Below are 23695 nucleotides of genomic sequence, written 5' to 3' on the forward strand. Positions count from 1 at the left end.
TTTTATATTTTGTATAATTCTATTTTTAGCACGAAACCTTTTGAACTTTTTTCTATTTTGAGTATTCTTAAAATTTTATTTTAGAATTCAATTACAATTTGTACTTCTTGAATGATGTATTATTTAGGTTTTTCTTTCATTCACTTCTTTAAAAATCTTTTTTACGAACTAATTTGTCAGTTCTATTGCAATTTTATTTTATTTTTCATAGAACAAAAAAATAAAATAACAGATAATTACATACAAATGTTAAATACACAAAATGTAGTACAGTATATAAATCGGCATGTACGGTACAGTACATGTGAAAATAGCTAAATTTATATAGGCGAAACAGGGAGAAAATTAGAAAAAACAATTAGAACAACATACTCCTGCCTTTATTTTATAACAGAACAGGAAGCGATATATGTATTAAAAATAAAGAGAGAAATACAAATAAAACGAAATTAAAAGAACATATTGAAATAACCTGTTGTTGAATGAGGCTTCCTGAACGAAAAAAATAGATCTATTATTAATTTTATATTTCGGCTTTAAAATTTCGTAGCAGTAATACACATTGATGACTCCTATCTAACGATGCAACAAATATTCGGCCTATTTTTCGCTATTCGGCCGAATACCGAATACCTAAAAACAGGAGTAAGAAATAACAAAAACACAGTAAATTAATCATTTTGGTATTTAGATTTAATGTTATCAGGTTAGTGTTGTTTGTTTACATTTATTTATAACTTATAATCTGCACAAAATAAAAAACAAAATAATATTAGTCGCATGTATTCACAAATTATAATTACAAAGATTAGCACACGTACACACCTATTCGTTCGAGAATCGTCGCATATCTGAGGGTCTGACCCTGCCTATCCTTTTTAAGCGCTCGTCTTTGCTCTTCTCTTTCTCTTTGCTCTATCGCTCTAGTCCAGCATGCCTATGCATACATCATAATGTGCGCGCACAATACTTTCGATTCGTCACTTTTTCGTCGTAGATTTCCCATTTTACAATTACGTGACTCATAGCCTGGTGATAACGGAGAAAAGAGACAGATAGGACGTCGGTATAAGTCACAGTTATGATTTCACAGATTCGAGACAGCTTGGTAGCCTGAACGGCTCCAGGCTTTCGCCCGTGCACGCTAAGTGACTTTCATTACAAGCATTTAGCTTTCCGAAGTCTTGAGAACAATTATTTGGTATTGACGACCGAGAATTTTGCGCCAATAAGCTGCCTCGAATTGTTCGATTATGTTATCAACTCAATTTCATATTTATTTTTCACATTTTCACTTCGCGGTCTTTTTCTGTTCTTTTCCGTTATTCACATGCGTGGTCATTTTATTGTTATCTACATTTGATATCATCACTTATCACATACTGCCATGACGCTCCTGTCTGTCCGCTACAACTGTCAAGAATTAACGCGATTGGCGAAGTGTAGTGACAGCGGGTCAATAGAGACCAGGGTCCTTGCCATAAGGCGGTTTGCGCACCAATTTTCGTACGTGCGTTAATCAAGCCGAATATTCGGCTATTCGGCCACGCTCCTGGCCGAATATTCGGTATTCGGCCTGAAGCCGAATATACTATTCGTTGCAACATTACTCCTATCACATATGATCGTTACTGTTTTTGAGATAATCATTTCAAAAATATTTTTAATGAAATTATATATATAAAAATTAAATAGAGTCAAAAATGATAGCAGATAAAATGTTTTATCCTTTAATTATTAAATGTTTTTACCTACGTGTTAAAAATTTAAATTCATCAATAAAATTCGCGGCAGGTTCTATGGTCGTAATCAATAATAGAAAATCGATACATACAATTAGTTTTCAGAAAATTGTAATTAAAAGGAAAAAATTATTTCATTATGTTGATATAAAACTAAAAAAGAAAAGAGAAAGGAATACTCACATTCTATTTTTTCAGAGAACTCCTTTTCAGGTAGGAATTTTGAAGCAGTTATGGGTGGTGGTGGTTCTCGATGCCTCGGTACAACGGGAGTACTAGGAGCGTAATAGCTACTAGAAGCAGCAACTGACGAAGGAGCATTAGATTTAGGAATTCCAAACGGAGGCAATGGAAGTATGTGACTCTTGGCACTGTACAAAGCTTGGGCCGTTTTCATGTCGTTTTGATATGGCAATCCCGAATGATGATTATAAGTTCCATGAGAAGATGCTAAGCTTTCTTCGTATATGATACTTTTAGAAGCTTGACTGGATTGATCATACAGAGATTTATCGATCATAGTGGGATGACTGAAGTATCGCGATGAAGTTAAACTAGAGGGACCATATTCACCTTGCTGAGTGCTAGTTCTAGATGGATGGGCTAGTGGATGTCCCAATTCTTCGCGCAATTCGCGAATTTCTCTGCTAGCCCTTTCCATTTTTTCAACTTGGCTTTTTACGAGATTTTCTACTACAAAAGAAGGTTCCTTCTCACGCGCATCTTTTTCTTGATCACTTTCTTGAAATCCTTCTGTAACGGCAGTTTCAACAGATATAAAGCCATCATCTTGAGCGGAAGATTCTAAATGTCTTTCGGAACGATTTTTTGGAGCAGTATCGGTTTGATCAATTCCTGAAAAACCAGTCAACTTTTGTTCCAAAAGCATCTTCCTATTTTCTTCTAGTTTTTTAACAGTTTGTTCCTCCTTTTTCATAGGAAATGCACTGATTCTGGTTCTGCTATCTTTATTAGAAGATCGGATGCTATGATCCATAGTTAACTGTTCTAATTTGGCTTTCATTTCAGAGCTAATTCGTAATTTTCCAATACTACCAGGAATTGGTTTTCTCTCTTCTTCTGAAGGAATTTCTAGAGTTGATCTCTCTGGTTGCACAACTTTTGGTTGTGGCTGCTTTTCGTTCAATTGAGAAGTTATTGGAGCGGGATAAACTTGATCCATTTCAATTATTTCTTCAAATTCTGCAGATTCGGAACCATTCAAAAAGCTGTCGTCTCCTTTATCGTGTTTCTCTTGTTGTTTTTTCATTTTAAATTCAATAAAACTGTTTGGCTGTGCAGAATTATCGTCTCTCGGAGGAGGCCATCTCCATTTTCCGATTCTTACAGTTTTGGCTCGGCCATATACATCAGTATATTTTTCCTGACTGTCAGGAGAAAGTGGTGGTGGGGGCGGTGGTGGAGGCGGCGGCGGTGGTGGTATTCCAGGCATTCTAGGAATGTGAGATTTTGGCGGTGGAACATCATCTTTCCCGGCTCTATTTTTTAGTTCACTAAGAACACCACTGAAAACATCTCTTGGAGCAGAATTTTGAGTTGTAAGTTTTAAACTTGACTTTTGTGGAATTGGGGGTGGTGGAGGCGATATTATTTCATGTTGTGTTTTTACTTGGGAACTTTGTATTACACTTTCTTCTGGTATTGGTTGTGCTACGTTTAGACCGGTAAAAGGTATAAATGGTGTACTTAATGCCGAATCTAAACCGAAACTTGGTTGCGGTGAAAACATTGGAGCAGGAAATGGTGATGCATGTGGTAAAATTTGAGATGGCAACTGTACAATGGGTGATGCGAGAGATGCTGGTCCACTATCTGGAGTCATTGGTGTTGCTTGAGTTAATAAGCTCGATTCATTTGGTTGAGGCGAGGTAGGATTTATCTAGAAAACATAAATAACACATATATACATTAATTAAACAATCCGTATCGTAGTTTTGTTTTTGTAGTCATTATTATATTTATTTATCTATGAGTTACTCATTAAAATCTTAATTTCACGAAATATTGTTCGTGAAATAATTTAAAATACATCTACCATAAATAGGCCTACACTCCAAAGTTTGAAAAATAAAGACGGAAAGTTAAACTATTTTATTTCATTGTTTATTGAAACATTAAAGCACAAAAAATTATACCGTTGATGTTTGCAAAAGATGTTGTAAAGCTTGATTCTGTTGCATCAAATGTTGTTGTATCTGAAGATTCTGTTGAACAGCCGATGCCAAAAACGCTCTTTGTTGTAACTAAAATCATAATTAAAGAGAAATTATTAAAATGTAATTAATTATTAATAAAATTTCGTGTAATAATTATTACTTGTATCATTTGCTGCTGAACAAACTGTTGCTGTATTAACTGCGAAGCATCGACCATTGGCACAGTCATTCCTGAAATTTATTATTGCGATTAATTCTGTTTTTTTCCATCATTAAAATATTCAGTATTGGTCACCGTAACCAATATTAGTCGAGTGCATTTTATTAATGTGCAAATTAATCACAATGCTTCTCAAAACCAACCATCACCGTTTCCTTCACCAGAGGCTGTTTCCTTACCTGATATATTATACACGGGTAAATAAGGAAACTGCATCATGTTTGCAGGAGGAGAAACAGCTAAAAGCGGCGGGCTTCCTGATAAAGGAATGCAGTTTTAACGGATTTTAAAGTGTTAATTAGGCTCTAGAGTCTACACCGTGATTATACCATTATCATCACAATAGTCTATGAGTTCAGAGTTTACAACATTTCAGTTATTGATAAAAATTAGTAAAGCTTCGGAATTAATTTATATTACAAATCGTTAAGTATTATAATACTAAATTAAGTATCACTATTTTACGAAACTTAGTACACCATTACATACTTAAAGCAAATAATGAGCACAACAGGAACATATGAAATCGCTTATCATATCAAAAGGTTAGTATAGTTAATGTCGAAGCAATTTCCGCAATCAAATAAACTTGCAAATAATAAATTAGGAAGATACCTGCAAGATTGAACATAGGCAGATTCGTATTCACTGTTGGAGCTGATGATGAAACAAGAGGAGGAGAGAGAGGAAAGTTATTCGCAGAGGGCATGGACATACCAATTCCTACTGAAGGAGCGTGTTGCTGTAGAAAAAATATACAATATTAAGCAATAAATCTTAATTAAAAACTATATAATATAAAATGTTTTAGTTGTTAATAAACAACGTAATACATTCATTTAAGTTATAAAATATTTTGTATCTTATTAATTAAAGTATTAGACAATCTGTATGTAAAAATATTAAAAGTTTATTTTGCAATAATAACAATTTGTTTCGCATCACTCTAATTGTATAGAAATGATGTTAGAAAATGTCCACCATTTTATTTCATAATAATATTATTAATAATTTTATTAAATCATGTCTCAAAAACTGCAATTACTCGTTCATTATAATATCGAAACTACCGGCGGATCCAAGAAGAAAATTCATCTCTACACAATTAATTTTTTATAAAATTTTTAAAGAAACTTATATAAAATGCAATTTAATTATTTTAGCTAAATTGTTGCTCTGATTATAAATACATAAATTTATTATACAGGCTCCACATTTTTTTTTTTTTTTGATAATTCATTATTTTTGGGGGTCACCTCTTTGCAAATTTTCTAGAATTGCCAGCATATGAAACAATATTCAGTACACTTTGTAAATTTAAATTTTAAAAAATTAATTTTATAAATAGGAACATTTAAAACGTTTCCTATGAAAGAGAATGAAGAACAGAAATAAAATTTCGCGAAGTCAAAATGTTTATTGTATATTGTGAAAATTTTAATTATATTAATTATACAAAAATGCCCATACAAATAACGGGTAGGCAAAAGGGTAGAAACTAACCAGAGTGAAAAGGAAGATGAAATCGTTAATATTGAAACAAGTTTTCAGGAAGAACACTTCAATAAACTATTTTGTTTTGCAATGCTTTATTAGTTAAAATTTCATAAAAATGATTAATTTATGGATTTTTTAATTGGAAAATGAATTAGTTTTAAAAAATTCGATATAGTGTATTATTATAGATACAATATAAACTTTTAACATCCCTAATTGTCATAACTGATGTCAATAAGGCACGTACATGATCGATAAATTTCCGTTTTTATCTCATGCATATCTGTAATAATTCCCTCAAAATTTGTAGATTTATAATTAATAAATGACGATTTTAAAATTAATTGTAATTATTTTATGCATTTAAATAGTAATTTATATTTTGACGTTTTATTTGTAAGGCAGCAAAATTAAGAAATTTTCCATTAGGATAATTTGAAATTAAAGGAAAAAAGGAAAGCTATAATTTATTTATTCCTAGTTTCTATTATGGACATATTAGAAAATTTAATTTGTTTTATTATAAAATTACCAAATTTATATTATTTTTTACTTTTTCTTAATTTTTGAATTAATAAATACAATCAATATCATACTTTTAGTTCATTACAAAAGAATAGAAAAGTATCAAATGTTTTGTAAGTTACTTATGATAATACATTATACATGTTATATTTTATTGATAAATACTGTATTTCAACTGGAGATAAAAAGATAATTCCGTTAATCTATATCAGTCATCATTCAAAAATATTGTGATGATTTAATATCGAAATTTATAGGTGACGTTTTAAAAATGTTCAATAAGCTAATTCGACAATTACTTTCTACGTTAAAGAATTTCAGATGTATTAAAAATTAATCACTAGAACTTTATTTCAATAAAGATCTTGATTTTTAACTATCAAAATTTAAAATTTTTTAAAAATAATTAATTACATATTATCTTTAGTGTATCATCATTTGTTTTTGTTCAATTTATATCCTCCATAATTATGAATATTTATAAACTAAACTTTCCACTGTTAATTAGAAATTCTACATCTAACATTTTCTTATCCAATTCACAAATCTTAAAAATGTGATTTATTTATTATATATATTTGTGTTAATAAAAATATGGTAAAATCATGTTGTTATTTCATTGTATAATCATAAGAAATCAAATTAAAATCCTCTTTCTTACGTTTCTTTGTCATGCATAATATAAAAAAAATTTTAATTAAGAAAGGTTTCAGATTATTTTATATTAATATTTTCATTATTAAAGCAATAAGTAAAGTTAATATGAAATAATTCTATTACAGCACCATAGAAATATAAAATTATCGTGTTAAAATTGTTATATGTTATTTGATTAATATAATCTGTAGAAATATTAAACATGCATTTTAATAGTTAGTTCATTTTTTTAAAATATTTGAATACAGTTAATCACATTTGATGAAAATAGTTATTAACCTGTGTCTCTGTAGCACCAGCAGCTTGACCGCCACCTTTCAAAGATGTTGCTACGCTTTCTGCATTTTGAAGATCTTCCACGTCGCTATCCAGTACGGATTGAAACAAATCATCCAAATAGCTGTCAAGATCAGATTCTTGTGATAAGACACTTGATCTATCGCCTCCGCCTTTTAACGATTTAGAAAGCAGAACAGGATCACAAAGAAATCTCAAATCTTCATCTAGTATTAAATCAACAGTGCGTTCTATGTAACTATTTTCCGTGAAATCTTTTTTTCTTCCTCCTTTGATAGACGCTGCTAATGATCTAGCATCACTCAATTCATCCAAATTTCCATCTAAAACGGGGTTGAATAAATCGTCTAAATATTGATCTAAATCAGAAGTATGTGATGGAATGCGAACATTTCGCACATGAGACGCTAATGAAGGTGCTTCTGATGTATCTGATAAAGCGGAGCTTCGAGCACCTCCACCATATTCTAGTTCTCTAGATTTATCAATATGGGCCCGAGTTGAATGAGAATACGGTCTTGGTTGAGATTTGGCTGTGTATTTCACATATCGAGTGGATTCAGTGGTTCTGCTATATTTAGAAGTCTCCTGATCGTTATCGTGTTCTCTATTTACAGAATGATTTAAATCGCTAAAATCGAATTCTGGCCCATCAACCCCATCGTTCGATGCTCTAGAAGAAAGAGGAGGACTAGGAATTCGGCTCTGTCCTTCGGATTCCAATCGATCTTGCCTTCCGGAGCCATTTAGCAAAGATCCTTGTCCATTGATCTGTCCCTCTTTCGTTGCACTCGTTCTTATACTAGTATCGTGTGATCGAATATCTAACTCGCTGCCATCGTGTTGTGAACTTTTATGTAAATCTTGACGACTGAAATAACGATCGTTAAGGGCTGAAGTGGCCAAACCAAGTTCTTGCCATGCATTTCCTGAATTAAGAGAACTAGCTGTATCTAAAATTCGTTCTTCCTGTCTTATTTTATTTGATTGTTCGTTTTTACCTATGATATATCTCTTATTTAATTTGCTAGTTTCTGAAAGTCCAGGAAGGTCTCTCTCAGTTTTGCGATTTTCGTATCGTTCGTTAAGCTTGCTTGTTTTAGACAAGCCAAGATTATCTCTCGTTATATCAACTTGTCGTCTTTCTTCAATGTTTTCGTGACTTTTATCTATTTCAAAATACCTTTCATTCAATGCACTTGTTTTAGATAAAGCGTTTTCTAATCCGGTTTCCATTATTCTTTCTTTTGACTGAGTTCTTACAAGCCTTTCTGTCAAGTCTTTAGCTTCTTTCATTCGTGTGAGTTCGCGAACAACTATCAAAAATACATTTAATTATTAGTATGAATTATTAATATTAACAGCCATATAAAAATATACTGTATTTTAGAGCTAAAACTTAAAAGAATTTCATCCTATGAAATTTTTGTTATCTTATCTTGATAGCACTTTGTTAATAAATCATAAAACAGACTTTTTTTACACCATTAAAAATAATTCTACGCACTTGCTTCTTGATAATTTCTTTGTTCTAGACGTATGGATTCTTCAGTTCTAGATGTTGGAGGTAAATGCCGGATAGGAGCAAGAGGAATGTCTTCTACGTCTATTTCGAATGTATTGATGTTTTCGGGATTGTGTGGTCTAGTTAAAATTATGCATAATTATTAAATAAGTTATTTATGTCTATTTATTATTTTAATCATATTGATTATTTTTAAACTTACGATGAAATCCAATGCACTTTTTCTTGTTCTCGGTCGATTTTAGTTTTATCTGCAGAAACTAAAAAGAAAGATTTACAGACAGGAAATGCAGGAGGGATTTCTGTTTCGGATACTAAATCCAACACGTAATCGTAGCCGTTTAGTTCGTAAACGTGTCCGCAATCACAGAGATCCAACGTCCAGCCATTACACTCCTCGATTCCTCTGTAAATGAGATGGTGTTATCTAGTACAAAGTACGTCATTACCAGATAGCAGCTATAAAAATTATCAACAACTACCTTGATTTTATCAGCGCAGAGGTAAATTCTTCCCCTGTTGACCAAGAATGCACAGGTCCTAGCATACTTCCACCTTTATTTGATGCAAATTATTATAATTATACGGAGTAACTATTCGAAATTTTCTTAATAAAAATATAAGACTAAATCTTACCATCAGGAAATTTTACAAGTAGAGCCATATTGGCTCTTCGAATATTTGTTTTCCATTCTAAAAGACAAGGAGGATAAATTCTCACATTTTCGGGCGTCGAACTTTGACACTGGAAAAGTTTACGTTGGCAAAATCCTTTGTACCCATCGAAGGCATGATCAGATACGTATCTAAATAAATTTATATTATTCAGAAATAAATATATAAGCAGATAATATATTTTATTTTTATACAAATGTTACTGACTTAAGTAGATATTTATAAAGAACTTGTGAAGGTGCAAAACAACTGAGACAATTGGCCATCAGAAGCCATCCTCTTTCATTATTTGCATCGTTATCGTTCTTCCATGTTTGATTGCATAATTGGCAAATGATTTCGTCTCTCATTCCCTCATTTACTAAACCTTTCTGCACGATATAATCTCCTAAAGCTCTCTCTTTTTTACCGCTTAAATTATTGTCATTCATAAATCGTAAAATCTAATGTATAAAAAAAAATAATAATAATTAATTTATTAAAAAAATATTGCTAAAAATAAATATATTTTAAATTTAACGAGGAACTTACTAATTTGAATACAGCTAAAGAATCTTGGTAATCTGATTCATTAGATTTTGCAAGAAACGGTGTCTTGATAGGTTCCCGTTTCATGCCCCATATGTGAGCTTTAAAATATACATTCGTAAATTTCGTGAAGGCATTTTGGTCGATATCGTAAGGCAATCTACATTCTGGTGTTGGAACATTGACAACTTGACCAACTGCCTTAATGATATTCCGATCGTTGTGAATACAATTCCAATCTATTTGAAAAATTTATTTATATTATAAAAATAACATTAGAAAATCTAAGTTACAACAGTTATATAAAGGTTTATATACCGTCTAATTTGCTAAAAATAAAAGCTAATTCTGCAGGAATTTCTAAATGATTTACTCCTGCAACTGCTCTCGACACTCTTTCTTGTTCATCTCGAGCAGCTTTCTCTTTCGCGCGAATAATTGCGGACTTTTCAGCTTCACGTCTTCGTTCCAAAATAGCTTTGATCTAAATATAATAATAAACAAAAGAAAAAGAATAATAATTAATATGGTCTTTGTGTAAAGTGGCTTTTAATCAATCGATTATAAAGTACCTTTTCATATTCTTTCTTCTGTCTTTGCATTCTGTAATTTGCTTGAGCTTTCACTATACCTTTCCTGACTGTTTTATAATATTTTCTACAAATAAAAATATTCTGTTAAATTTGATTTTAAAAGCAACTGAATACAAACTAATCATCAATTTAAAAAAAAAAAACCTTGTTTTCCATCCTCTAAAAGTAGCTTGAATCTTGATTGCACTACGACGCATACTTCTGTATTTCTTCCGAGCCAAGTAACCTCGAGCATGACGTTGTATTGTTATCACAGAACTCTTCAGTACGTTCACTCTTTCCTTTTCCAAGGATTGCTCTAACATTTCTCGAAGAAACACCTGTTTTATATATTGAAAATTGGTATTCAATGATAGATTTCTGTTAATCCTAAAATAATTAAACGCATTTTAACAAATTACTTTAGAGCTTCCTAATTGGTAATGATCACGAGATTTTGGTAACCTATCGAGGATGACTTTACACACTTCCCTAGAAGGAGCACCTCTAGGTACTCTTCCTGGTACTAGACATCGGAACCTGTAAATATGATATAAATAATAATAAATTATTTGATCGCCTATTATTATATATAGAGAAGATAAAATAACAAAATACCTTTCAGCAAACTGTTGAAATTTCATCCTAACTGGATAACCTAACTTTCTTATTCGAATTGTTTCCAACATTCCCGTATATCTCAATTGTTCTAATACAATTGGCATATCGAATTTCATTGGAGCTTTGCCATTATTTGGCTTAATACAACGAACGAACCATGGATTGCATCTATTCAAAAGCACAGTCTTAATATTATTTTAAATTCTAATAAAATGACGTTTATTTGAAAAATTATATTTACTTGGTCATAGTATCCACGAGAGATTGAAGTGAATCATGGAATCTTGCTGCTACTGTAGGGGCACGGGGTTTCATAGTAACGAATCTTCCGTTACTTTTATTGATGGTTTTAGCAGCTTCTGATGAATATCTCAGTTCTTGAAACATTTTAGATATCATCTGAAAAATTTATATATACATATTTTAATTGATTGGTAATATATTGTTCACTTTATTTAATTAATTAGTAAACATTCAAAAATATTCTCGGTTAAAATCAGCACTCAACATATTCATCATTAAACCATAATGGGAACAGGTTGCTTTTAGATTAATTTGCACTGTTACAATAAATTTTCAATCAATGATTATAATGTCTGATATGAGATCGTTAATTAGTTTATTGCTATGGTTGATAGAGATGTTTTGCAATAGCTCTCATAGAATTTAGACAAAAAAATGTAATTCTATAAAATAACAAAAATTAAATTATAGGATATAGTTTAAATTGGTGTAATTATAGCCTAATTATTTTATTTTACATTAAGTTTTCAAGATAATTATTAAATAATAATCTATTTGATGATTTTCATTTAAATTTAATAAAAGTTTATCACATTAATTGTACTAAAACAGTAAGTTCTTTTATGAAACAATATTTTGTAAAACAAAAATATTATTAGGAAAATTAAAGATGATATATATAATGATATAATATAAAACTAAACGGCAGTAAGTTAAAATATTAGAACTGTTATAATAAAAATTTTAAAGTCAGTATATTAATGAAAAATGAAACAAGTTGATATTGCTTTCTTACCGGAACTTTGCTACTGATTAATAAATCCACAACTACAGATCTAAGTGTGTCTCTATTTTTGTCAAGGAATCCATCTACAGAATACCAAACTTGTCCAGCATAATGTTTGATACCAAATTCCATGGAAGACATTCTAGGTCTGCTATAAAGATCGTTCAGAGCGTGATTGTAATGGCACTTTTCTAGGAAAGATAAATCTGTTGCCTGAAATATGGATTTAATATCAATTTGTTTAATATAATTTTATTTTATCTTATAAAAATAGTTTCTTCTTTTTTTTCTTATAGATTAATTTTTAATACCTTAGGGAAATTACTTTCATCATCGAGAAGAGAAAGTATCCCTACTGGCTTCTTTGCTATCAGGCTGAGCACTGGTTGATTATCTTGATAAGAAATAGGTTGCCATTCGATCTTTTCCCGAGCATATTCTTGTTGTTCCAATTTAAACACGTGTTTGTTAAAATAAAATTGAAGCGTTTCGTTCGCATAATTAATACACAACTGCTCAAAACTGTTTTCCTTGAAATCCTTCATAATAATTAATGAAATTTAAATACTAATAATAATAATAATTTCAATTAATGACAGACATATTTTTACCTCGAAACCAAATATATCTAATATAGCAATTGATGTTTTCTTTGAACCTTTACAGACTATTTTATTGATTCGTTGCACTAGCCAAGAAAATAGACTCGAATATAATGCTTTTGAAATGGCATCTCTACAAAAGTTAAAAAATTATCAATATTCAATTATTCAAAAAATAAAAATCAATACTTTTAAAATTTGATTTATTACCTGGCATCTAATGCTTGATCAATATTGAGTGCGGTCAAAACACGTTCATTTCGAGCTTCCTAGAGCAAAAAGAAAACAATTTTTAAGTAAAAAATATTGTAATTTGGTAATTCATTTAGTAATAAATATTGCAATTTATTAATTGTATTTTCTTACTGTTGTCCTTGTAGTGAGTGCGCGAAGAATTCCATCAACTGACAATTGTAAAAGATGGGATGCCCATCTTATTTCTGCATCACTACCAATTTCAACTCCTTCTTGACCGTGTTTAAGCTAAATACATATTACTGTTACGTTCGTATCTCAAATATAATTTCGTATTCAATTACTTTACAGAACTTACCTGTTTTCTGTGAAAGTACACATTGCCGAAATGGAGGACTGCTGCTAGCATACGAAATATCGTATCCTGTTCATCGGAAGTAAATCCTAAAACTTGCATAGCAGATAGAAGAGACCGAAAATCTTCAGCATCATCTTTACATTCTATTCTATATGCTCCGCCCTAAAACATATATATGTATATATAAAAGATAAAAGATAATAAAAAAATATATATAATCTTATACCTTTTATATATATTTTATAATTAAAAACACGCACTTTTAATAAAATAAACAATAATATTTGAGTAGCATTACAAATATTTAATTGTATAATTCTAAAATGTGTTAATTATAAATCATTTTTATTATGAAGCCTTGTCCTAAAAAATTGTCACAATTATACACACAATTTAATAATGAAACTGACGTTCTTCTGTAAAAATAATTATTTAAGCCAGTCTAATTTCATTTAAATGTTATAAACACAATATCGATGTTTTTCTCTCTCTCTCCCCTCTTTCAAACGATTTAAAATTTGCATTAAAAAGTTGACGAAGGAACAAACTAAAGCATTAGAAATATAAAGTTATGTAAAAATCTTTTTTAAACCAAAAACTATAATGTTTTTAAACAGAATTTTAATCAATGAGATTAATTTCATACTTAAAAATATTGGGGTCGTCGGTTTGAAATTACAAAATGTAGGTCTATATAAGATTATCTGATAATGTTCGGGTTTCCACTAAACTAAAAATAATCGATAAACTTCTTCCATTTCAATTAAGAAACTTGAAATCAAATTAAAATACTTTTTAAATATTAGAAAACATTTATTTCTGTGCAACAGCAATAGTTAATAACCGTTTCGAAAATAAACAAATAAAATACCCGATCACAATAATTATATTTAAAAAATATAATTATTGCTAAGGAAAGTATCTTTTCTAGCGCAGAAAATCAAACTTTCCTATTATCTAAATTCTACTTGCTGTTATTCAACATATTTTACTTTCCTCGATCTAAAAATTTTTTAAATGTGTTCTTCATTACTTTCCTTCCACGGATGGAAAGTTTGAATTAAAAACGAAAAGAATGATAGTAATTTTACAGTCTAATAACTTCTGTCGTTAAAATTTACAATCATCCAGGAGAATTCTCTACATGATTCTTCATTTCTGAATTGAATTAGACTTTCTATACTTTACACTTTCAATTATTATAGTAAAAATGAAAGTGTTAAATAGTATATATATATATATATATATATATTTATGCAAATACTTTTAATAAATGGATTTTTATTTAATAAAAATTTTAAAAAAATCATCATAAATATTTTTAATAAATTATAATCGTATTATTTTTTCTGTAATTTTTAATATTATTTTTTAATGTGACAAATTTTTTTCACAAGATGGCGCCATTTGTTCCAGTTACCTGGTTGAGGTAGAAATAGTTGTCAGCTGACTGTAACCCGTATTTTTCCTTTTCACTTTCAGTTAAACCCGCCAACATCTCATAAAACACATGATAATTTCTCTCGTCTGATGCCTGTTGAAAAAATATATAAAACAAATGTCGACATTTTTCCGGTTCGATTACAAAATAGAAACAAAATACAAGGAAAGGTAAGTCTGTCTGTCACGAACCTGAGTGACAATTCGAGATTTCTCTAGAAGGTACTCGATCGTTTTAGCTCCAGTAATCACGCCACTGAAAAATAACAACAGAAATAAACAAAAAATACATTTCAGTGTAAAACTGTTAACATGCCAAAATAATTACGAAGAAACACTTGGCAAATTAAGAAAAAAAGTAAAAAAACATTGGCATATATTTTCAAGTTTATTTTTAATTCAATTTACTTAATTTAACTGTTTTTCCTCGTCATTTAAAAATAAACAAATGCTTTTAGTTACTGACCGTAAATAGCCTAATGAGTATTTTTGTTTTTTAAAAAAACCGATGGAAATTCTTTGAAACTCACTCTTTGAAATGAACTTCTAAATACTTTCCGAATCTACTAGAATTGTCGTTTCGAACGGTTTTCGCGTTGCCAAACGATTCTAAAAGGGGGCTGGCTTCTAAGATTTGCTCCGTTATCAAATTGCTCGGGGACTTATTGACTGCTGCTAAATATTGCATTATTAACTTCGTACTTTCTGTTTTACCTGCTCCACTTTCACCACTATAAATATTCAAAGTTCGGTTAGTCGAAATAATTATAAATAAATAAATAAAAGTTGTCAATCGAGAATAATCACCTGATCACAACAACTTGATTTTCATTATCTTTGCTCATTTTTCCATAAGCTGAACTTCCAATGGCAAATAGATGTCTGAGCATTTCATTAAATATATAAATATAACACATTAATCGAAAATTGAATCAATATAATAATTTAATTCATCGATTTAATACATTTATAAACAATAGTTTTTTTATTGTTATAATAATATTCGGTTAAGCAAATTATTCTAATTTCATAATCATACTTACGGAGGAAGGGTGCCTAATATTTGTCCTTCGTATTTCTTTACCATTTCTAATCCATAGATGTCAAACATCTTATATGGATTAACGGAAACCAGAATACTCCCCGTATATGTCTAAAATTAAAAAGTTATTAATAATTAGATAAAATTTTAAAATATCAATAAAATTTACTGCTCATTTCCTTATCATTCTTTATATATTTAACGCTTTTTTTTTTGTATTTCGAGCTTAATTTATATTGTATAAGATTGAACACGCTGTATAAAATATGAACTTATTGAATCATCAATCTTATGTTAATGGTGATTTAAAATAAAGATATAATTAACTTTAATCCCAATTTAGATAAATACGTAGAGTAGTTTGACTATTTTAAATAGTTTTATATTTTAAAAAATGATGTCATCACGTACTAGAGAAAAATAATAAAAGAAATGAATAATTCAAATGTATTGTCTATCGTAAACTAGACGCAATTTAAGTAAATTTTATATTAATTTCAGATTATTATAATAAATATTCAATTAATATTTTAATTATCGAAAATTCTTTAAATTATAAATAAAGTAAACTCGAAAACAAATTGATTCAATGTACAATTTGAGTAGATAACAATCTACTTTATATTAATTCGTAAAATAAATTATTACAACAGTCTAGACTTGAGAATCTAGAGGTCAAACGACGTGTCGTTTGACCTCTTCTTTTCTGTCATACGTCAAATGCAAACAAGATTCTTACAGGTTATGAAATCTTACTTTTATCATTAATTCTACATAGAATTATTCATTATTGTTATTAAATTTTAATTGGATTATATATTTCGGAAGTGATTTATATACATTTTTAATGGGAATTTTACCATATTACGTTTAATAAGGGTACATATTACGAAGCTTAAGAGAGAGAAGCGTATATGCGTGCTAAATGCAAATGGAAAACCTCAAGGTCTTTCGCATTCTTTGCTTCTTAATGAAGTTCGTGCAGAGTAAACAGGCTTCCTTCGGGACTAGAAGGAAGTTAAAGGAGGAAATCTAATAAAAAATAACTTTGAAATTTTAGAATTTGTTGAAACTGAAAATCAAATAGACGTAGGAAAATAGAAAATTTGGAATGATTAAATAGTAACGGCCATATAACCTTCAACCAGTAGGTCAATAGAACAACCTCTTATGGAATGCGGTAGAACTACATCATCATATCCGGTCCACCTGTAGCCATGACGTATAGAGGAGATCCGTAAAAAGGTCCGTAGAAGTCGTGACATTGTATTTCCTGCATATTTTAATCGAGGATTTCCTAAGTAGTTAGAATATACATCATAATGTCGGAATGAAGAAAATATACTTCGTGTTCTTTCTACTCATTTTCAGAAACTTTTCAATTAAAGATGGGGGAAAAATGCAAGTCTCTGATTTTGATAATATAATTATAGATTATTATAATAAATATAATAACAACAGATAGCGATTCTCAATAACGTTAATTAGTCTGATAGACTATATTTTTGATGCAAGAACAAAATTATACTATTTTATTTATGAAAAGGATACTTACATAAACGACTTCTTTGTCATATCTTATCCTTAAATTCCATAAAAGTGATGCTTCATTTAAGTCTCTACATAATATATTAAAATTTTGTGATGAGTGATTTATATTGATATTACTTTTATTGGGCAATAATAAGTATCAAACTTACACAAGTTCAATCATATCATCGAAACCATTTTGACCCAAATCCTGCCTCTTCTTAACTGTATCCAGATTGTGCAGTGTAAAATTTTGTGGCTGAAATAAATAATTAGTTTGTATAATATAATTTTAGAGAGGAAGAACCGATCCCATTGACACATTTCTCGTGTTATTCATAAAGGTTATAAGGTCAGTGGTTGTGTAAAACTAAAATTAAATGGGCGAAACATTTCAAGTTGACTGCACAACTTAAGCGTCGGTTGATAAGGAAGTCTCCTGCCGTGAGCTCTTTAATGACTTAACTGAGAAACAAATACGTTCCTACCATTTGGCCCACGATAATCTTCCAGTTCTCTCTATTGTCAGCATAATTATTGCGACAACGCCAGCCAACGATTGGAATCGTTCAAACAACAAATGATACGTTATTAATGACATAAAAACTTTATATATAGCTAACCTTTCACCGTACAGATTTTAAAACCGTCATTAATATAATGGATACAAAAATAATACAGTACATAATATAGTTTAGAATTACGATTGTACAACTTAAAAATAAACTGACATTCATTTTTATATGGGCTATATACTGTAAATAATGGAAAGCTGAAAGAAAATAGCTCAGATATGTGCAATTGTAAGTTGTGAAGAATTTGGATGAGATTATATTAACAATATTTAACTTTATAATGTGCTTAGAAATTCACCTTTCCACTGATGACAGCTTGCACCGTAACGACTTGCGCCGGTTTGGAGAATTCCACTACTTCACCCGGCAGAAGATATCCTATGCCAGGATCAAACCACACCAAATCACCCTGAATTAAAATAATAAAATAACATATTTTTAATTATTTTATAATTTAATTTAATTATTTTATAATTAAAAACTGCATTTCAAGAGAATACTCTTACATGCTCTATTATCAACATATTCAAAAATATTTTCATGTAATCACTGTTATATGTTCTTCAAAGAAATTTATTTAGTGTAAATTCACGTGATGCAAATAATAATATTGAATTGGCTGCATTATGATGTTTTATTTTATTAAATTAGATATTTTAAAATCAAAATACTCCAACAGAAATAACCATTTTAAAAAAGAATCTTTAATTTCGCTTTAAAAAATTAATTATTTTATCTTATAAATTTAAGTTCTTATTGATGATAATCTGTATAAATGTTATCATTAAATTTCATTTTCCTATTTACTAAAAATACATTTATTATTTATACAAATTCTGCTTTATTGGAATAAGTGGAATGCTATAAAATTCCTGAATTTTCTTTAAAATTAAAAATATATTTAATTATAATAATAAATAAATAAATTCTTTTGATAATTTTATTAAATGTTGTTTATTTATTTATAAATTATCAAGTTATTATAATATGAAAAAAATTATTACGAAATATACAGAAAATACAAGGAAATAATTTAACAACTAAAGAAAAAAGACAAAAACAACTTATAGAAAGGAATAAATAATTAGTCAAGCAAAAAGTTATGTATGAAAATATAGTCGTGTTTTATATTTTTTTCCACTGAAGAAGAAAATATGAACAGAATCAAAACACAAATTTCACGCTTATTTATTATCATCATCAAATAAAATTTTATTGCAAAATCATCGTAAAAGAAATTCAACAAGTCACAATAAAATAATTATTTAAGGGGAAATTTTATAGATTTTAAATTTTTTCGTGACCTATTTACTTTCGCTCGTTGTCTGCTTAGCCGTTCAGCCAAATAATGCAGCTTTTGTTTTCCTGATCTCTCCGTACAATGCATCACACGTCTCACAGTTGGAAACATCTACATTTTTTTTTTTTTTTTAAATTAAATTTTTATATATTTACCTTAATAAATTATTTTAAAATTCGATTTATAATTGAATATTTCACTACAGAATTGGCAGAATAATAGGCTTTTATATACGTAAAAACAATTCTAATATACATTAGTTACTAAAATATATAATGAAATAATTTTATTTCATTATCAAATAAATTTCTATATTCGATATTACATTATAATCTTCAGAATTAACTTCAGTTTTAATTTTTGTAAATATACAATTAATACTAAAAAAAACGATTCCTATACAAATCATGGCCCATCTTCTTAATCTAAATATTAATAAATATGATTTAGGAATAAGTAATTATATTTTAAATGAATGAAAACTTTTTCAAGCCATAAAAGAATATGCCATGAACCTCAGTTAGACAGGCGACGCCGTTGGATAACTATCAACAAGTAATACGGGTTTTATTTGCCCACAGTCATGTCTCAGTCATTCACCTGGATTCAAAATTACACGTGGATTACTTCAAACATTGAATGGTAGAACAATTTTTGGATTATACTTAACCCATTAAAGCAGCTTGTGGTGAATAAATTTCTTTTTTTTTTAAACATGGCTTAAACATAGAATTTAAATTAGAAATTAAATATTTTATAAACATTAAATTTGTCGAAAACTTTTGATTAATTTAATAAAAAGAATTATTTTATTTACTTTTTCTTAATCTGAAGACAAGAAAAAAAGTGAGCTCTTATTCAAAAGCAGAGATTTAGCTTATCATTATTCACTTCATTTAAAATAATAAACTTTTAAGTAAAAAGAATTGCATAACTTTGCATGGATTATTAAGTAATTTTCTGGCAAACATTTAATTATAACTATTTAAATAATGAAGTAATTATCTCGTAACTGATGGCCCTTTCAAGACTGTGTCATCTCTGAGGAAACTTAACGTTGCAGTATTAACACAGTTCATTAACCTTAAATGTAGCCATATGCTATGAGCGTAACCTAAATAGTAACCTACAATATAGCTAGTTATTTAAATATTCCAATTCATCCTTATCAAGGTCGAGAGTCTAGAACTTTTTTTAATATCAAGACGAATTTCCAATTATTTCTAAGAAAAAACATTCACTTATGAGCCTACGCAAAAATCGATTTCTTATAGTGTATTTTCGATCTTAATAAAATGTTATTTTTAGAAGTAATATCACAGTTTTAATGGCCAAATAAATTTTTTTTTAATATTTAATGACACTAATTTTAAAATTTAATAAATCGTAACTAATATCTGTTACACACGAAACTGAAAATTAAATTGATATGATAGTTTGTGGGAAGTGTACACGAAACTATACAAATTCAGTTTCAGAGGAATTGAAGCATTTCGAGAGGAAGAAATAAATGGACGAATACAGCTTTAAAAGTTGTATTTCTTCATACAAATTTCAATAATAATAATAATTTCATAATTTTTTAAAAATTTTATCGTTCACTTATTTGTTTTCAGAATATTCCAATTGTATCGACTTTTATTTTAAAAATAATAACAAAAACACAAAATAATAAAAATATTTCTATTTTTTTTAATTCTAAATACAAATTTCATTTATTTTATTTGGTGCAATATTTTACATACCGAATAGCATTTATGAATTTCAATTTATTTTATTCAAGTTAATAAATATTCAGAAAGAAATGTTTCTATAATGTCTTATATATCATCAGCGACCTTGAAATGAGATCTAGTTTAAATAGAACGGTACCGTTTGTAATTTAATGAATAGGAATTTATGCAACTACAATAAACATACATCACTAGAAACCGGCTATCATATGTACTGTACGTTATATTATATGAATTCATAAATGTGAGCATTATTATATAATATAAATTGATATTTTATGCGAAATAATTAAAATTTAAAGAGATACAATCCTTAAACAATTTACGAATTGCAACGGTAGTCAGTTCAAGTAAAGATTAATCAAGGCCTTGGTATTCATTTCGTTTCTTTCAATTATACTTGTAATTGAAATTCTTTCTTAAAATAATATATATTGAAAAACCAAGGAATATTTTGATACTTTTAACATCGTTTTTAGGCGCTTTCTTTGATTTCATTTTTAATAAAAATTGAGGTTATAGACCATAAAAATTACAATTATTTTATTTGAGAATATCTATAAACACTTCAATTCTAAAAAAATAGAAGTAAAAGATAAATTATAAATTCACGAAAATAGCAAATGTTACATGTTTTAATTAGAAGTATTTAGACTGGATTACGTCGAGGAAGCAGTGGCAAGTAATTAGTTACTTGGTAGATATCGATATTACCTGTTACGGATTTATCTGATTTATACTGTAAAAATTTTATATTGCATATTCGGGTTCGAAGAAAATCTTTTATTCTCTTACAGTCAACTTTGATAAAGATATTTTTAGTAAAAATGCAATGTTTATTTAATCATTTATAAATTTACACAAGTGTAAAGATGTTTACAAGCAATATAAAATTTTGCTATTTTATCATTTATTCCTATCAGTTTTTTTTTTTAAATGATCATCTTAAATGATCAATTTATTAGCGTAATATATCAGAACTTCAACATTTTTAAGATCTTTATAAAATTGGAATATTTTTGCCACACGTTTACAAAATTTTCGTCAAATTCTTGAAAAAAAATCTAATTTAATTATTCGAATAAATTAGCCTAGTGAAAAAGCTAGGCCTCGTTCAAATCTGTCTTTTATTTATTTTTTTTTTAATTCAAAAGCAGAACTAATATTGAAATATCTAATTAAAACTAAGACTAAAAAATGTTTTTAAAAAATTGCTTTTAATCATGCATAAATTTGAATTTGTTTAATATACTCTTTACATAATATAAAAAATACATATTATTTATTCAATTGAAAGTAATGATTAGCAGAAATAACCATTTGTATAGCTTAAAACACTAAATTCAAAATGTACTTTTCTTCATTACAGGATTTCGAACGAGTGAGTTTAATTTGTTATCTTATGTTAAGAATCCATACATATTAAATCGAAAAATATTGACAAAATTTTATATAAATTTTGGTTGTTTTGGTCATTCAGTCACATTGAAAATAATTAATATTTAACTAATATAGTAGGTAAGCAAATGATAAAATTAAGATATGAAAATAACAGCATGACTAAACTAATAAACGTAATATTTCTTAAAGATATAATATATAATAAGAGTAAGTTGGTGAATTGTAAAATGAATTTCATAAAGGAAAAACAAACAGACGGGATATGTAAGCCCAAATTCATAAAATGGATCCATTAACATCGACATATTTTATTCATCCGGATTTTGAACCGATCAACTTCGCCAAATGTGACGTTTATCATTACACATTAGAAATACAAAGCAAAATATTTCATTTATCCCGATTTAATAATGAAAAAAACCAACAAAATGGTAGATAAACAATGTACAATAAATAAAAACAAGCATCATCTTCTTTATAAAAATTGTGAAGGGTTTAAATATAGATAAAGCCCTGTAATGAACTGAAGACTTATAAAAATTACTGACTCGAAACAAATTTTTTTTTATGCTACCAATAAACGTCGCAACAATTTAAACCATAAACTCAAGTGTGACCGATCAATTTATGGTGATTCTGTTGTTGTTCCAAGAGAGAGGAATTTGAATAGCTCCGTATTTAAAATAACATCCTGAAAAAATTTGTGTAGCTTTTTTTTCGTTTTATTTTAACGAGGCGTGAGCTTAAAATATCACATTCACTTGACTTAGGTGCTTAAAATAATATGAAGTCACGATTAAGGAAAATCGGCAATAAATCTGATAATTAATTCTAACAAAATCTATATTAAATAATTCTATTTTTAACATTACTCTACGATTTTTTCTAAATTAAGGTATTTTAAAATTTTATTATTAAGTACTGTATTTTTTTTTTTTTTAAACTTTGTTCCTAGTATAGTTACAGTATGGCAATAGTTTCGCAATAGAAATTTAATTTAATATTTAATACATAAAGTTAAATAAAAATAATAATAAAACGTAGAAAATATATTTTTTCTGCTTTATATTTACATAACTTTTTTAAAAAAATTTAATTTTAATTACATTTATTTTAAGTAAAAAATATATAAGGAAATGAAGATTATAATAACTTCGACAAAACAGAGGGGAAAATTTTTTAAATTGTTACATTTTTAAATGTTAAAAACGTTTCACAAGTTTAAAAATGCTGCATTTATTTCGTTTGACATATTTACTCTACATTTTAAAAAATTTGAAACAATTTCGAATTTTTTAAAGTTAAAAATGTTTGGTAACGTGTTCTGCTTAAACTTTTCAGTTTTTTATAATGTAAGAAAAGAAAATTTTACGTAATTAAGATTTAATATATATATAGCCTAATTATATTTAATTATAATTAAACATTAATATTTTTTGTTAAAATTCGTAAT

At 28.3% G+C, this 23695-nt stretch overlaps 1 protein-coding gene across 1 annotated transcript in view; it reads right to left on the reverse strand.

Moving 5' to 3' along the window:
• Positions 1-23695, reverse strand: part of Myo10A (Myosin 10A) — a 35945-nt gene that overhangs the window by 10520 nt on the left and 1730 nt on the right. The window contains exons 2-32 of the mRNA XM_067286881.1: positions 18107-18217; positions 17404-17492; positions 17259-17322; positions 15705-15814; positions 15469-15543; positions 15192-15392; positions 14854-14917; positions 14642-14755; positions 13222-13383; positions 13035-13151; positions 12879-12937; positions 12678-12801; positions 12378-12605; positions 12076-12279; positions 11278-11435; positions 11034-11204; positions 10838-10955; positions 10581-10756; positions 10416-10500; positions 10162-10327; positions 9847-10082; positions 9523-9758; positions 9277-9446; positions 9123-9195; positions 8843-9046; positions 8623-8759; positions 7098-8431; positions 4755-4881; positions 4080-4150; positions 3899-4006; positions 1926-3642 (exon numbers count right to left, since the gene is read on the reverse strand). Of these exons, the coding sequence (XP_067142982.1) occupies positions 1926-3642; positions 3899-4006; positions 4080-4150; positions 4755-4881; positions 7098-8431; positions 8623-8759; positions 8843-9046; positions 9123-9195; positions 9277-9446; positions 9523-9758; positions 9847-10082; positions 10162-10327; positions 10416-10500; positions 10581-10756; positions 10838-10955; positions 11034-11204; positions 11278-11435; positions 12076-12279; positions 12378-12605; positions 12678-12801; positions 12879-12937; positions 13035-13151; positions 13222-13383; positions 14642-14755; positions 14854-14917; positions 15192-15392; positions 15469-15543; positions 15705-15814; positions 17259-17322; positions 17404-17492; positions 18107-18217 (7009 nt within the window). The remainder of the gene's footprint in view (positions 1-1925; positions 3643-3898; positions 4007-4079; positions 4151-4754; positions 4882-7097; positions 8432-8622; positions 8760-8842; positions 9047-9122; positions 9196-9276; positions 9447-9522; positions 9759-9846; positions 10083-10161; positions 10328-10415; positions 10501-10580; positions 10757-10837; positions 10956-11033; positions 11205-11277; positions 11436-12075; positions 12280-12377; positions 12606-12677; positions 12802-12878; positions 12938-13034; positions 13152-13221; positions 13384-14641; positions 14756-14853; positions 14918-15191; positions 15393-15468; positions 15544-15704; positions 15815-17258; positions 17323-17403; positions 17493-18106; positions 18218-23695) is intronic.

Source organism: Centruroides vittatus, unplaced genomic scaffold, assembly GCF_030686945.1.
Source record: "Centruroides vittatus isolate TY-2023 unplaced genomic scaffold, ASM3068694v2 scaffold_386, whole genome shotgun sequence".
Classification (NCBI taxonomy): Eukaryota; Metazoa; Arthropoda; class Arachnida; order Scorpiones; family Buthidae; genus Centruroides; species Centruroides vittatus.